Below are 17,315 nucleotides of genomic sequence, written 5' to 3'. Positions count from 1 at the left end.
TAAATAAGAATGTGTTCTTAACTGACTTGCCTAGTTAAATAAAGGTTAAATAAATAAAAAATAAATAGACTGGAACAGAAACACTAGACAAAGTGTACTATTTTGGTGCAAAGCAAACCCAAATGGAGTCGGTTCCTTCAGTAAACACATCAAATAGACAGAGCCTGTTTTGGGCATCAATACCTCATTGACCACTGCACTGCCAAATCCAAATGAACAGTTTTCGTTCCTTACATTTTTTTTAAATATCAACTGTCGCAGTGAATAATATTGAAGGTTGGATATTTGATGGATGATACAACATAATGAAAAACTCACTTTGACTGAAAAGGTGAAAGGTTTTATTACAGTAAATCCATTCAAATCTCAACAGCTTTCAAAACGCAAGTTAAACATACAAAAACACATCTCACTTAACATAGTTATTTTTTATTATTAAATATTTAAAAAGCAGGTCAAGTTATTCACAAATAAAATGCAAACATGCAACAAGTTTTGGGGAATGCATAATGAGTGGGACATCAGAAAAAAAATATATAATTATTGACAGCACATGTTTACATTCCTTTTCATTTACACAATATATGACTAAAGCATTATGGTGCACTGCCAAGTTCAATAAGAATAAATGCAACATTAAAAAAGGTATACAATGTACGTACTTGGAATATAGTATGTCAAATTACTCAGTGAACTGACTCACAACTTTCCCTAAGACATGTGGTTCAAAAGTCATATGAAAACATCTGAAATATACCTGACTTCCACTGAATACGAAGATGGTTAGTTGCTGTTAAAACTAAAGTTGAAAATAAATGTCATTGTGGTCATACTAGTCTACACTAAAATGAGCTCCCTTCCCTTATGATGAAGCCATACCGAAACAAACTTGTTTCTGTCACTGATGCACCAAATCTGGTGCAAAATAGGCATTTTTGAGTACACTGATTAATTTATCAGAATTCTTAGAATTCATGAAGATAGACAAATTGTGACTAGTATGTGACTAACTCACTACTGCTTTTCATTCATGATTCTCATGGACCATACTGCCTCACTTCATGTAGAAAGGCAATATCGAGTCTTCTAAGCTTTAATTATTGTTTTTGTAATTAATTTGTAATTGTGTGAATTGTGAGTATATGGACATACAGTATTATCCATTCCAGAGTCAAATGTCAGTGCAACATATGGAGGAAGGTTATTTAGGAGATACTACGAGCCCTTCAGGGCATTTTCTTATTGCATTCTCATGATTAATATGGTTGATATGTAATAAAAAAATCAAATAAACAATAACTTTGAAACAACGTACATAATGGAAGGATCATGGGACCGACCGAAGCTGGCAACATACATAACGCTTGCTGACAGATAAAAACACTATCTGTCCACTCCATACTACAACATTTTGTCACATCTAGAATTTTGGATGACTTATTTTTTTCACCCTTTGTCACTGTCCTTGGAAACTTCTGTGATGTTCTGAGCTTGTCTGCATGTGGCAGTATGTAATAACAGCCACCTGCCTACAGCATTTCACAACAGTCACAATAACACACAGAATGTAGAACAGCAGAGGAATATATATATATATATATATACAGTGCCTTGCGAAAGTATTCGGCCCCCTTGAACTTTGCGACCTTTTGCCACATTTCAGGCTTCAAACAAAGATATAAAACTGTATTTTTTTTGTGAAGAATCAACAACAAGTGGGACACAATCATGAAGTGGAACGACATTTATTGGATATTTCAAACTTTTTTAACAAATCAAAAACTGAAAAATTGGGCGTGCAAAATTATTCAGCCCCTTTACTTTCAGTGCAGCAAACTCTCTCCAGAAGTTCAGTGAGGATCTCTGAATGATCCAATGTTGACCTAAATGACTAATGATGATAAATACAATCCACCTGTGTGTAATCAAGTCTCCGTATAAATGCACCTGCACTGTGATAGTCTCAGAGGTCCGTTAAAAGCGCAGAGAGCATCATGAAGAACAAGGAACACACCAGGCAGGTCCGAGATACTGTTGTGAAGAAGTTTAAAGCCGGATTTGGATACAAAAAGATTTCCCAAGCTTTAAACATCCCAAGGAGCACTGTGCAAGCGATAATATTGAAATGGAAGGAGTATCAGACCATTGCAAATCTACCAAGACCTGGCCGTCCCTCTAAACTTTCAACTCATACAAGGAAAAGACTGATCAGAGATGCAGCCAAGAGGCCCATGATCACTCTGGATGAACTGCAGAGATCTACAGCTGAGGTGGGAGACTCTGTCCATAGGACAACAATCAGTCGTATATTGCACAAATCTGGCCTTTATGGAAGAGTGGTAAAAAGAAAGCCATTTCTTAAAGATATCCATAAAAAGTGTTGTTTAAAGTTTGCCACAAGCCACCTGGGAGACACACCAAACATGTGGAAGAAGGTGCTCTGGTCAGATGAAACCAAAATTGAACTTTTTGGCAACAATGCAAAACGTTATGTTTGGCGTAAAAGCAACACAGCTCATCACCATGAACACACCATCCCACTGTCAAACATGGTGGTGGCAGCATCATGGTTTGGGCCTGCTTTTCTTCAGCAGGGACAGGGAAGATGGTTAAAATTGATGGGAAGATGGATGGAGCCAAATACAGGACCATTCTGGAAGAAAACCTGATGGAGTCTGCAAAAGACCTGAGACTGGGATGGAGATTTGTCTTCCAACAAGACAATGATCCAAAACATAAAGCAAAATCTACAATGGAATGGTACAAAAATAAACATATCCAGGTGTTAGAATGGCCAAGTCAAAGTCCAGACCTGAATCCAATCGAGAATCTGTGGAAAGAACTGAAAACTGCTGTTCACAAATGCTCTCCATCCAACCTCACTGAGCTCGAGCTGTTTTGCAAGGAGGAATGGGAAAAAATGTCAGTCTCTCGATGTGCAAAACTGATAGACATACCCCAAGCGACTTACAGCTGTAATCGCAGCAAAAGGTGGCGCTACAAAGTATTAACTTAAGGGGGCTGAATAATTTTGCACGCCCAATTTTTCTGTTTTTTATTTGTTAAAAAAGTTTGAAATATCCAATAAATGTCGTTCCACTTCATGATTGTGTCCCACTTGTTGTTGATTCTTCACAAAAAAATACAGTTTTATATCTTTGTTTGAAGCCTGAAATGTGGCAAAAGGTCGCAAAGTTCAAGGGGGCCGAATACTTTCGCAAGGCACTGTATATATATATATATATATATATATATATATATATATAAAATAAACTAGGGTCATGTTTCTTTGCATGAGGTTGTTTCATGTGCTCAGTCTTCAGGAGAACAAAAAAAATAAACAAACCACGAGGGGAAGAAAATACAAATGAGAAAAAAATAATAAAAAATAAAACCTGTAACAAAATTCTCACAAAACAAAAGGGCATGGCGTTGTGGTGGGGCCCGGGGCAAGAACAAGGAGTGATGGCAGTCAGTACTCATCCTGCTGATCATCAGGAACATCCTCTTCATGGACCCCTGGATCCACATCTTCTCCATCCACCTCTCCTGCACCTTCCTGAAGGGACACAAGCAGTCATAACAAAATGTCAGGGCCAGAGCCACCATAGGTCTTTTCAAGTAATTAACAGCACCAGCAACCTAAATCAATTGATCAATCAAACAAAGGCCTGTGATTACAAAGAAAATGAGGTCCTTGAACAATTAGCAAAACCTTTGCTATCCAATCCAGTACCAACCTTCTAGAACCTAAAACAAACGTTGCACAACAGCAACCCACACCCAATCGCCTCTGGGAAATTCCTATGAATGATCAATCAATGAAGAGCCAATCAAATACAGCCGACTGACCTGTTCGTCTGCAGAGTACAGAATCTCCATTAGCCGCTCCACGAACTGGGCGCTCTCCTGACCTTGTTCCTGTGCCAGGACTTCCACATCCCGCAGCTTTCCAAAGTAAAAGTCCCTCTCCTTCTCCACACCCTCAAGTGCAAGTTTTAATGTGTTCACCTGTACACAAAATGAGGAAAAGTAGTATTAGTATCATACAGACAAGTTGATATTACTATCATCTATTTGTTTTACTTCACACACCACAATTTTCTTTGTGTGGAAACTGTTTTGTATAATGATGTGCAGTATTAATGATTTTTCCCTTGTCAATAAAATACAAAATGGTCACAAAGTTGGACAGCGCACCATCTTAAAAATCTAGCTGTAATACACCACTGTTCCTCTGATCCCCAACCGCTTATTACTTGGATCGTTTTCATGTTTAGGGTTTAACAGTAATCTAATCCTTGGAAAATCAGGATTATGGAATGATCATTCAATGCAGTTTGTAATTACTTGTCATATTGGTTTTGTCAAAAACAATACATACATATCCTTCTTACAAATCTAAACAGTGAGTCCAACTTAGATATATTAAATTGTAATGACGCTGTTGTAGTAACATATATTACGTTGTAATTATTCTGTAGTAGTGACTTTATACCTGGTCGTTGAGCCCTGTGACCTGTGCTTCCAGTTCCCGCTCTCCTTTGGCCGGAGTTGTCGTTGGAGTTGCAACTGGGATTCTTTTCGCTGAAGAGGGTCTGGAGGATGGATGGGGGCTGCAGGGGTTTTGTTTCGGAGTTGTTGCACTTGCCCTGGTGGCTCCTGAACACAAAGATATGTCAGAAAATGTAAATAATCTGGTCATGTCAGGGTGTTCACACTTGGTCCCTTCCAGCCAATTTCTGTGAACTCACCTCGGTTTGTTAATTTTTCATTCAGTGTGAACACTGACTTGCCTAGTTAAATAAAGGTAAAATTTAAAAAAGGAACTCAGACCCTCAAAAGAGCCCCTGAAGTGAACCAAACTGAGACCATCAAGGGGTGGTCTGAGTTCGGTTCGCTTGAATTCCGTGGTCCGGTTCCCGTTTTTAGGGCAATGCGAACCCAAAGCTTCCCAGGTTCGCTTGTCATTATTACTGCACTACAATAATGCAACACCGTTTCCCCTGCCATAATCCCTCACATTGGTGCTACAAAAGAGAAAAGATAAGGTTAGTGGAAAAAAACGTGTGCCGTTTTTGGATATTGATTAGCGATTGTCAAGAACGCAGAGAAATTCCAAATTATGTGTGGAGTTTTGTACTGACACGACGTTCAGATTATTTGTTTGCACTATGTGATCTATATGCTAAGAAAGCTTCATACGCTGTTTATTTCGTTTGTGGGGTTTGAATAATGTGAGAAGACAACATACTTGGCAATAATCACAACATAGGATACAAAATCAAGAGACGTGCTATCCGGGATCGTTGGGACGTCCCAACTCTGACGTTACCCCATGGAAGTTAACATTTAAAATAGTTAAGGGTTAAGGAAAGGTAAGGGTTAAGGTTAGGATTTAGGGTAGGAACGTCCCAAAGAGCCTCGATAGCACTAAGCATAAAATCAACTGGCAAAAGAGTTGAGTTCTTATTCAAAGGCATGGGCAGTGTGAATACAAAAATAACAGTTATTTTGCCTTTTCTTTTTACCCCAGAGTAAAGAGGACTGATATAGGTTCATTAAAGAGGACTATATGAACATAAACTACATAAACAATGTCTGTTGTCCAGAGGGGTGTCCTACAAAACAGGATCAATGAGTTAGCAGGCTAACTTTGATAAACAACCAGAATTAAACAAATGTTCTGGTTCATTAAGAAAGCTAAACTTATGTGTTTTTGGTTGTTGAGTCAGTTAGACCATGCTCATTTCAAGCACATCTTTAAAAAACAACAACATTATTTCCTAATATTTAGGCAAGTTATCTGGCTAACACATTGATCCTGCTTTCTATTAGTTAGACCCCTCAGGTAGCTGGTCTTACCTGCAGTGGGGGAGCTGGCTGCGTGGTGTTGGGACTTTTTTGGCAGGTTGAAGATCTGCTCACCGGGGTCAGGTGGGGGGATGGCATCCTGACCCTGTCTGGCCTGAAGTGGGTCGTAATCCTTACCGTCATAGTTGGCATCAAAGAACCTCTTAAACCACTGGATGAAGTCAAGGTTGTCCTGAAATCTGGCTTTCACAAGCTTCTCCACAGGAATAATCTTTAAAGAGGAGAAGTGGAAATAAATTATCAAGATAAACAATTACCCCAATTATTTTAATAATCTGGACCTCATGTGACTTGACAAATTAGAAGGGAAAAAAATGAAGGAACTTTGTGTGTGTTCTATCTAATATAGCCTTGCCAATGCAACTAACTGTCATTAGCAGCTACGGTAGGTCACGTCAGGACACTACTTGGCCTCATCCTCTCACCTTGTCCACATTCATTCTCTTGAAAGAGGCCTGCAGCAGCTTGAAGTTATGAATGTACTCATGCTCGAATTTAGCCTGGAACTTAACCTTCTTAAGATGGACGCAACCAGGGAACAGCAAATCCATGAACTGGCAGTAGGCTGCTCCTAGAAGGGAATTGAGATGTGTGACAAAAATTACTGCTTGTTTCTCTTCTGATACAAGTGCAAACAAATTATATTTTTCAGGCACATGCTTGATGGAAATGTGTCACTGTACTGCCATTAGCAAACCTGTGCACAACACATCCTTTCAATTAAAAGACACAGACTAGAGACCATGGAATTAGTACCATTAGCACACCTTGCGACAGGACTGTGTGTGGTTCAGGAGAGATTGGATTACTTGGGGTAGCCATGGCATGGTAGGCACAGCAAGTGCGCAAACTAGTTTTATTAATAGCACAGTCCGTCTTCTCTGTCAAGAGCAAGGTTAGGTTAGGAGCAAGGTTGGGGTTACACCAGGTTTCTTTGATTATACATATTACTATGCCTATTAGAGGGTTATCAGCAGAAGTTGGGCATATAAGAGAGGAAAAGAATGGCCATCTGTTTCTCATCCAATACCTATAGTATCATCCTGCATCTCCCTTCTTATGCTAGGCCTATATCCTGAGGTCCTTGGTTCTGGGAGGAAGCACAGTTTGCAGCAGAGTTAAGAGGGTAATTATTCGTACCTGAGGAAAGCTGCTCCACTTTAGTGTAGTTCAGACCGAGAAGATCATTAACCCAGGCAGTGATATCATGCCTGCTCATAGTCTCCTGGGTTATTGAGGTAGAATATACGTTGACCGCCATCCCCCAACTGCAAAAGACAGGAAGGCATCTCTGTCAGTTATAATTCACTTTCTACAAAACATTACCATCTCAAAATAAGGAAAAAAAATTGTATCCCCTTTACATAATGGTTAGCCAACATTCTGTACACACAATTGTTGACCAACAGATAAAAGCCTGCATATCATTTTCAACTACTGCCATTAAAAGATTAAGCAAGGCAGACAACAACAATACAAACCATCAAGGGGAAACTCACTGATTTGACAGCAAGCAAGTAAACATAGTCATATAACCACAGCTACTAGATACTGTACGAAATTAAGCCAAGGTCTAGTAATGTGATAACATGTTAGTAACACATATATAAAAATAAAGGATGTCCAATTAAAACAGCAATGGATACAAACACTATCAACACTAAACATGCAAATACACTCATAACAGGAGAGGGCTCAAACAAATACGGAAAAAGCATTCAGAAGAGTATTGAATTTGAGTGAAGTTTGAGTATAGTTGTACTACAAATCTACATGTGATGAGGAGACATTGCATGAGGATATAAAAAAACGTATCTTCATAATGAAGCTGGCTATTGTGAGTTTTAAGAAACATCAATGGAGCAAAGTGAAATTAACATGGTGTAAGCTCTCACAGTGCAAACAAATAGCATGAATAGTATAATGTGTGAAACTGTTGATAACCATAGTGATCACAGTAACTTCAAACATGGTCTTTGACGAGTGTAGCCTACATTATGCAAGAACATTGTAAAAGTGCAACAAAATAGCGCTTTTCACCGCTTTGGTATTATTTCATTCTAAATGATGAGGCTGGAACCCATAATGTCAAAATGTAAGACCCGAGTTGTTATTGCACCATTTCATATTCTCAGATGAGTATCAGAAATAAAAAACGGGCCTACTAATGTCTAGTGTTCTATCGCTCCACCATACCAAACACTTAGCTAATAATCTTACATCCCACTGTCACAGATAACAAGAAGGGCTGGCCACTTAGCGGCAGACGGACAATGCATTTCCATTACGGTAACAGCTAACGTTAGGCTACAATTACATCAAGCGCATAATTTATTCCAATGACCCAAACTGACCAAATTTGGACTGGAGTTTCGGTTTCGAACTATCCTATTTCATTGATTTCGCAATGATAAAAAGGACAGCCGTTCTCGTGTCAACAAAGCGGATGTACTGCTAGCTTTGTTAGCCAGTTAGCTCATTGGCTATACTTGACCCAGACAGAAGAGCTTATCATTTGAACAGACTGGTTTTATAACCATGTCATATAATACAAGGAATAACTAAGACAGTAAAGGTGCCCCTTTTCCCAGAACACACGATTAGGTAGGGTTTGGACCAACAAAAATAGTATAGCAGCTACTTGCAATCATTAACGTTATAGTCAAGACAGTGACTGTGTATGTGATAATGGAGCAAGCTAACGGGGTAGTCTTTCTGACAACGGTCTTATTTCCAACTCGCCACATAATTTGTGCCGTTTTATCACTGTAAATGTCACGTATTTCGCTTTGGCAGAATTGTTAACTTGCAGAGGCCTCCTGAAAACGATTTAACCCATGATTAAGAAACAGCACGTACATGTTGGATTTGATAATGACAAGTCACCAAGAAGGCAATACATGCACTATTGCACGAGCCGATTCATTGTAACGGAATCGAAATAGCACTAGACCGTGGCATGGAAAACATTCAATGCTCGTGAAACAAATGTTCAGGGTTTTGCAGCAACCTTGTGCTCAAAGCCTTGCTATGAAACCACGCCAACTGCGGCATTTGCACTGATTTACCTGTAGGCGCGCTCTCCTCGCACTGTATTTTTTCTGTAAGGAATGCAGTTGGATCCGTCCGTTGGGATGATGTCGTTGTTATTCTCTCCATTTGGGGACAGTGCTTGGGTGGGACCAGGCATTGGGTCTCTAAAATATTGAACAGATTATCTGCTCTCTCTCTCTATGAAAGGACGATGCAATATAAAGTGACGCACCTCGGGCTCGTTCTCTAGTCTGCTTATTCTTCACAAATCTGTCTCTGGTGACGTCACTGCACCCTAACCAACCACGTGACTGATGGGGTGGCGGTGCGCTTCTTGGAAGGTGGACGGCGAATTCCACTAATATAAACGAAGGGACATAGGGACCCTTTCTCACTCAAACGCAAAATGTTTTGTTTATTTCGTGCCTCGGAGTTAATAGCAATAGGTGGCCTACTTGAAGACATTTAAATGCCAGGCCTTTATAATAAAATTATGCATCTATTGTGCTTCTTGGTTTTCTATATTCTCATTATTTGGGCGAGTGAGAATTCAATTGCTTGTTGGATTTAATTTACATAACAATATTAATGGTTATTATATTGCTGAAATGCAGAAGAATAATAGTGGATCTGTGACTGGGACATATGGGACCAATTCTAGTTATTTTTTTTATTTTGCATACTGGTAAGCAGTTTCATTAATGTTGCACTGAAAACCAACCCTCTGATGGCTAGCACTGAGTATTAACCAATTTATTTATTTTTAGTTTCCAAAAACAACTAATTGATTGATGTTGGTTCAATTACTTAAATTCAATTTTGTTCTATTTTTCTGTGAGCTCAATGCTTTAAATAACAGGCCAACAGTCTACATAGTTTAGCTGTGGTAATTAACTACAATAACCATCATCTATTGCATACCTACTTGTCCAGTCTGTTTATTTTATGCCTGCTACATTAAGTGGGACAGACACTTAGAATAGAGAAAAATGTGCAATGGAGAGGTATAGTGAGCAGTTGTTTCACGAGGTCTCTCTCCCTAAAAATACATTATCCAAGTATTTGATAGTTGGTATTCAGCAGTTATAAAAGTATGCCTTATTTACTTTGAACTACTAAAATAGTGTTGTCAGACAGCATAGGCAGTAGCTCTATAGAGATGAGATGACTTACAATAAAATAAAGTAATTGACAAAAACAAATGCAATATGCAGAACTGAAATATTTTATAAAAGTCATGTGAATAAATTATGGTGAATAAGTGATAAGCAGTAATGGGACTTTTAATTGTTTTATTCTGTGTTGTTACAGCATTCAACCACATAATGCATAGGGCATTTCACGCAAAAGAAAATAGAAACCAAAAACCTGATTTTTAAAAATGTTGATAATCGAACTGACCTCAAAAAAGGACTAATCGCTCCGCACTATGGCTTAAAAGGATTGCCTTCTAAAGTGCTGTACTACAATCACAAGTAGCAGAACAAAAGCCTGTTGTTGTTAGCCATACTATAAGGTACAGGACCAACCTTGGTCCTGGAGAGCTACTGAGCGTATGCTGGCTTCCGTTCCAACCCAGCACTAACTCTGATTCATCTACTGGTAATAAATAGATTAGTTGAAACAGAATACCTGTATATAGGCCAGTTTATCAATTAGCTCAACTGAAACTTGTCATTTTGCTGAGACAGTACCTACCACAACTAATATATATATATATATACACACACACACACACATACACACTGCTCAAAAAAATAAAGGGAACACTAAAATAACACATCCTAGATCTGAATGAATGAAAAATTGGGCGTGCAAAATTATTCAGCCCACTTAAGTTAATACTTTGTAGCGCCACCTTTTGCTGCGATTACAGCTGTAAGTCGCTTGGGGTATGTCTCTATCAGTTTTGCACATCGAGAGACTGACATTTTTTCCCATTCCTCCTTGCAAAACAGCTTGAGCTCAGTGAGGTTGGATGGAGAGCATTTGTGAACAGCAGTTTTCAGTTTTTTCCACAGATTCTCGATTGGATTCAGGTCTGGACTTTGACTTGGCCATTCTAACACCTGGATATGTTTATTTTTGAACCATTCCATTGTAGATTTTGCTTTATGTTTTGGATCATTGTCTTGTTGGAAGACAAATCTCCATCCCAGTCTCAGGTCTTTTGCAGACTCCATCAGGTTCTTCCAGAATGGTCCTGTATTTGGCTCCATCCATCTTCCCATCAATTTTAACCATCTTCCCTGTCCCTGCTGAAAAAAAGCAGGACCAAACCATGATGCTGCCACCACCATGTTTGACAGTGGGGATGGTGTGTTCAGCTGTGTTGCTTTTACGCCAAACATAACGTTTTGCATTGTTGCCAAAAAGTTCCATTTTGGTTTCATGTGACCAGAGCACCTTCTTCCACGTTTGGTGTGTCTCCCAGGTGGCTTGTGGCAAACTTTAAACGACACTTTTTATGGATATCTGCATGTGCATTTATACGGAGACTTTATTACACACAGGTGGATTGTATTTATCATCATTAGTCATTTAGGTCAACATTGGATAATTCAGAGATCCTCACTGAACTTCTGGAGAGAGTTTGCTGCACTGAAAGTAAAGGGGCTGAATAATTTTGCACGCCCAATTTTTCAGTTTTTGATTTGTTAAAAAAGTTTGAAATATCCAATAAATGCCGTTCCACTTCATGATTGTGTCCCACTTGTTGATTCTTCACAAAAAAATACAGGTTTATATCTTTATGTTTGAAGCCTGAAATGTGGCAAAAGGTCGCAAAGTTCAAGGGGGCCGAATACTTTCGCAAGGCACTCTGTCTGTGTGTGTGTGTATGTGTGTGTATATTTATTTTATTTATTTTACCTTTATTTTACTAGGCAAGTCAGTTAAGAACAAATTCTTATTTTCAATGACGGCCTAGGAACAGTGGGTTAACTGCCTGTTCAGGGGCAGAACGACAGATTTGTACCTTGTCAGCTCGGGGGTTTGAACTTGCAACCTTCCAGTTACTAGTCCAACGCTCTAACCACTAGGCTACCCTGCCTTGCGAAATTATTCGGCCCCCTTGAACTTTGCGACCTTTTGCCACATTTCAGGCTTCAAACATAAAGATATAAAACTGTATTTTTTGTGAAGAATCAACAACAAGTGGGACACAATCATGAAGTGGAACGACATTTATTGGATATTTCAAACTTTTTTAACAAATCAAAAACTGAAAAATTGGGCGTGCAAAATTATTCAGCCCCTTTACTTTCAGTGCAGCAAACTCTCTCCAGAAGTTCAGTGAGGATCTCTGAATGATCCAATGTTGACCTAAATGACTAATGATGATAAATACAATCCACCTGTGTGTAATCAAGTCTCCGTATAAATGCACATGCACTGTGATAGTCTCAGAGGTCCGTTAAAAGCGCAGAGAGCATCATGAAGAACAAGGAACACACCAGGCAGGTCCGAGATACTGTTGTGAAGAAGTTTAGAGCCGGATTTGGATAAAAAAAGATTTCCCAAGCTTTAAACATCCCAAGGAGCACTGTACAAGCGATAATATTGAAATGGAAGGAGTATCAGACCACTGCAAATCTACCAAGACCTGGCAGTCCCTCTAAACTTTCAACTCATACAAGGAGAAGACTGATCAGAGATGCAGCCAAGAGGCCCATGATCACTCTGGATGAACTGCAGAGATCTACAGCTGAGGTGGGAGACTCTGTCCATAGGACAGCAATCAGTCGTATATTGCACAAATCTGGCCTTTATGGAAGAGTGGCAAGAAGAAAGCCATTTCTTAAAGATATCCATAAAAAGTGTTGTTTAAAGTTTGCCACAAGCCACCTGGGAGACACACCAAACATGTGGAAGAAGGTGCTCTGGTCAGATGAAACCAAAATGTAACTTTTTGGCAACAATGCAAAACGTTATGTTTGGCGTAAAAGCAACACCCTGAACACATCATCATGGTTTGGGCCTGCTTTTATTCAGCAGGGACAGGGAAGATGGTTAAAATTGATGGGAAGATGGATGGAGCCAAATACAGGACCATTCTGGAAGAAAACCTGATGGAGTCTGCAAAAGACCTGAGACTGGGACAGAAATTTGTCTTCCAACAAGACAATGATCCAAAACATAAAGCAAAATCTACAATGGAATGGTTCAAAAATAAACATATCCAGTTGTTAGAATGGCCAAGTCAAAGTCCAGACCTGAATCCAATCGAGAATCTGTGGAAAGAACTGAAAACTGCTGTTCACAAATGCTCTCCATCCAACCTCACTGAGCTCGAGCTGTTTTGCAAGGAGGAATGGGAAAAAATGTCAGTCTCTCGATGTGCAAAACTGATAGAGACATACCCCAAGCGACTTACAGCTGTAATCGCAGCAAAAGGTGGCGCTACAAAGTATTAACTTAAGGGGGCTGAATAATTTTGCACGCCCAATTTTTCAGTTTTTGATTTGTTAAAAAAAGTTTGAAATATCCAATAAATGTCATTCCACTTCATGATTGTGTCCCACTTGTTGTTGATTCTTCACAAAAAAATACAGTTTTATATCTTTATGTTTGAAGCCTGAAATGTGGCAAAAGGTCGCAAAGTTCAAGGGGGCCGAATACTTTCGCAAGGCACTGTATATATATATATATATATATATATATATATATATATATATATATATATATATATATATATATATATATATATGAGGGCTGCACTGTCCCACTAACACACCACATGGCAGGCTGTACCCCTACTTCCGCCAGATGCCTCTAATTCTTACGTCATTTGTCAAGTTGGTGTCCTACTGTAATCTGCCGAGACGGTGAGACACTTGTGTCCCCCGGCGACCAGTTCGTTCAGAAAACATCCTCCATTCAGTTTGCAAATGTGTCGGTTACTTGGTTTCCTTCTTGACTTGATTTAAATGGTGCGCCTGTCTAAAAACAAAACTGGGAAAATATACATACACTCTTAATAAAACCCCTTTTCCCACCACCATACTAGTGGCTAATGCCACTTCCTGATGTTGCGTACACTGTTCAGCCAGGGGTAAACAGATTGCTGAATGCAGTACACAACATCCGGAAGCAGCATTAACCACTAACACGGTGGTGGAAATAGTGTTTTAAGACAGAACGCATATTTTCCTGTTTTTTTAAGCTGGTGGCCCATTAAATCGACTTGAAGTGGAAACCGGCACATTTTCAGCCTGGTTTAAGATATACCTTGCTCTAGGGCACAACGGTTGTAGGTTGTATCAGAGATAGTGATGCCAGAAACCTCTGGTTGCCAGTTGACTGATTACTGTGAATCCCGCAAGATTCTTTCAGTGTCAGACGTAAGCCATGATTGCAACCCTCAGATTACCAGTCATTCTCTAACTGCCACCCTGCCAAACCCTCAGGTGTTAGTGCTGGGCTAGAACAAAAGCCTGCTGCCTTGAGTCTCCATGACAGAAACACACTGTTACAGTCATGCAGAATTTATATACCTCAGGGAACAATAGACCTTTTTATTTTAGTATACAGTACCAGTCAAAAGTTTGGACACGTACTCATTCAAGGGTTTCTTTATTTGTACTATTTTCTACATTTTCTACATTGTAGAATAAAAGTGAAGACATCAAAACTACTAAATAACACATTTGGAATCATGTAGTAACCAAAAAAAGTGTTAGAGATTCTTCAAAGTAGCCACCCTTTGCCTCGATGACAGCTTTGCACACTCTTGGCATTCTCTCAACCAGCTTCATGAGGTAGTCACCTGGAATGCATTTCAATTAACAGGTGTGCCTTGTTAAAAGTAAAATTTGTGGAATTTCATTCCTTCTTCATGCATTTGAGCCAATCAGTTGTGTTGTGACAAGGTAGGGGTGGTATACAGAATATAGCCTTATTTGGTAAAAGAACAAGTCCATATTATGGCAAGAACAGCTCAAATAAGCAAAGACAAACAACAGTCAATTTCTTTAAGACATGAAGGTCAGTCAACGTGGAACATTAAGAACTTTTAAAGTTCATTCAAGTGCAGTCGCAAAAACCATCAAGTGCTATGATGAGAGGAAGGAAAGGAAGAACCAGAGTTACCTCTGCTGCAGATAAGTTCATTAGAGTTACTAGCTTCAGAAATTGAATTGAATCTGTCCTTTGGTCTGATGAATCCAAATTAAAAAAATTGGTTCCATCCACCTTGTGTTTGTGAGACGCAGAGTAGGTGAACGGATGATCTATACATGTGTAGTTCCCACATTGAAGCATGGAGGAGATGTGATGGTGTGGGGGTGCTTTGCTGGTGACATCATGTAATTTATTTAGAATTCAAGGGACACTTAACCAGCATGGCTACCATGACACCTCCAGGCTCTGTAAGTGCTATTTGACCAAGGAGAGTGATGAAGTGCTGCATTAGATGACCTGGCCTCCACAGTCACCTGGCCTCAACCCAATTGAGATGTTTGGGATGAGTTGGACTGCAGACTGAAGGAAAAGCAGCCAACAAATTCTCAGCATATGTGGTAACTCCTTCAAGACTGATGGAAAAGCATTCCATGTGAAACTGGTTGGGAGAAAGCTTTGCACACGCTTGGCAGTCACCAAGGCAAAGGGGGGGCTACTTTGAAGAATCTAAAATATATTGGTTACTACATGATTCCATGTGTGTTATTTCATAGTTTTGATGTCTTCACTATTATTGTACAATGTAGAAAATAGTAAAAATAAAGAAAACCCTTGAATGAACAAGTGTCCAAACTTTTGACTGGTATTGTATATGAATGAAATATAAGCCAGCCTGAGTAGTAATCCTCTGACAGTGCAAACGCTATTTATTATTGGTACAACTAGAACACAGTGTACTCCTCTGCGCACTGACTGAAGAAATATTCAGTCAGTGTACATATGCGCTCAAGAAAAGCAGGAATGAAAACATTGCCAAAGACACAACATGAAAACGTTCTGATGATTAAACACATAGCTGTTCTCCATCTCAAATTAACACCGGGCAAATATGGATAATGATGACTGCAGAAATCATAACATAAGGAAAAAATGCCAAGTTGAATTGGCCATTTCAGATCTCTTTTGCAGCTGCTTAGGGGCATCAGCTGTCTTGGACACCTAGCTGACTGGTACTGAATTACTGTATTGATTTGCACTGTACCATTGTGGTGCCATGCTGTTCAATGTTGTGTTAAACCAGAGCAGCAGTCAGCACAGTGTACAAATGAAGAAGTTTATCTCTGGTGGCTGAGACTTGTCAAAGGACTTCATAGCTGAATATCTTCTTTTTTTTTTACAAGCATTATCTTGTTTTTTGATATCCACGTTGTTGTAGAGAGTTTTGGTTACAATTTGCAGTCCCCTTTCTCGCGGGAAGTGGATCAAATGTGCAAAGTGTCACATACTAAAAAGACACACACAAACCAAAGTGAAAGTGGAGTAGTGAGTGAAACTTCCAAACTAGTAGGTGGCTAGCTGTCAAACCAAACATAGTTAGCATGCTAGCTAGCTGGCTAATCAATGTATACCGGTAGCTAGCACTACCACGGTAACGTACACTGCTGGACTAGCAAGCTAGCAATAATTACAAGCCCACTTTGACAGAAACCGGTAGCCAACATATACAGTATTAACCACATTACATCGAGTACAATTCAACAATATACTGAGGTGTACAGCCCGCCATACATGTCATAAAACATGTTCAACAAGTTTGACAAAAAAAATCACATTGCAACCGTAGATTTTTTGACTCACCAGTGAACTCAGATTTCAGGTTATTCGGTGTTCAAAAGCTGCTATTTTCCTGAGTCACCCCACCCTCTTTCCACTCATTGTAGGAGCTGATGACGCCGATAACGTACACATGTTTCATTCGACAAAGAACCAGCGTTGCTGAAGCCGATTGGCTTGATTGTAACATCTGGTGTGATTTCGACCAGTCATAACTTGATGCGTTGCTCATTGTGTACAACTGACAGCTAATGTACGCGTGCATTGGAGTTGCCTCTGCACTCTCCTTTTTTAGTAACATGATAATGCATTCCTTTTAGTATTACACAATAAGACAATATGCAATGTATACAGAGAAAATGCAGTATGTCATTGAATTTCTAATTCTTATTTTTTATTTATTTCATTTTTCTTTTAAATTATCCAACTTGTACTTTTGTACTTCAAATGAAGGGTTTCACCTTCAAGATTCCTATACCACATTGGATATGACAAGACTTATCTTGTTTCCAAATGTGCAAAATGTGCTTGACTGCAATAAGTGGTCTGCATACTGAGCTCCTTGATTTGTTTGTAAGAAGTTAACAGTTTAGCAGATCAGATTTCCCCTTAGCATTTCCCTTAGCACACAGCAATTATATAAGGGGCACTAAAAATATATCTCATATATTTGG

The 17,315-nt window shown here is 39.2% G+C and overlaps 1 protein-coding gene across 2 annotated transcripts; it reads right to left on the bottom strand.

Moving 5' to 3' along the window:
• Positions 1-318: 318 nt before the first annotated feature.
• On the bottom strand, positions 319-16,768 carry LOC110530464 (microtubule-associated protein RP/EB family member 2). 2 transcript variants are annotated; one of them, XM_021613542.3, is made up of 7 exons: positions 16,666-16,768; positions 7,015-7,142; positions 6,300-6,445; positions 5,866-6,085; positions 4,499-4,662; positions 3,853-4,011; positions 319-3,559 (listed from the first exon to the last, which is right to left on the bottom strand). In XM_021613542.3, the coding sequence occupies exons 2-7, from the start codon at positions 7,133-7,135 to the stop codon at positions 3,473-3,475; spliced, it is 897 nt and encodes a 298-aa protein (XP_021469217.1). In that variant the 5' UTR covers positions 7,136-7,142; positions 16,666-16,768; the 3' UTR covers positions 319-3,472. The 2 variants fall into 2 exon arrangements, with proteins under 2 accessions (XP_021469217.1, XP_021469216.1); XM_021613541.3 differs by lacking the exon at positions 16,666-16,768 and adding an exon at positions 8,943-10,529.
• Between the last annotated feature and the right edge of the window lie 547 nt (positions 16,769-17,315).

This window comes from Oncorhynchus mykiss, chromosome 8 (genome assembly GCF_057628025.1).
Source record: "Oncorhynchus mykiss isolate SJ-2025 chromosome 8, ASM5762802v1, whole genome shotgun sequence".
Lineage (NCBI taxonomy): Eukaryota > Metazoa > Chordata > Actinopteri > Salmoniformes > Salmonidae > Oncorhynchus > Oncorhynchus mykiss.
Note: the sequence above shows the minus strand (reverse complement) of the source record. Positions and strands in the feature narration are given on the sequence as shown.

Coding starts and splice junctions, on each gene's coding strand:
- LOC110530464 (XM_021613541.3), bottom strand. CDS start 9,064: ATGCCTGGTCCCACCCAAGCACTGTCCCCAAATGGAGAGAATAACAAC. Junction 6,086..6,299: donor AGAGAATGAATGTGGACAAG/GTGAGAGGATGA, acceptor TCCTCTTTAAAG/ATTATTCCTGTGGAGAAGCT. Junction 3,560..3,852: donor TGTACTCTGCAGACGAACAG/GTCAGTCGGCTG, acceptor GTGTCCCTTCAG/GAAGGTGCAGGAGAGGTGGA.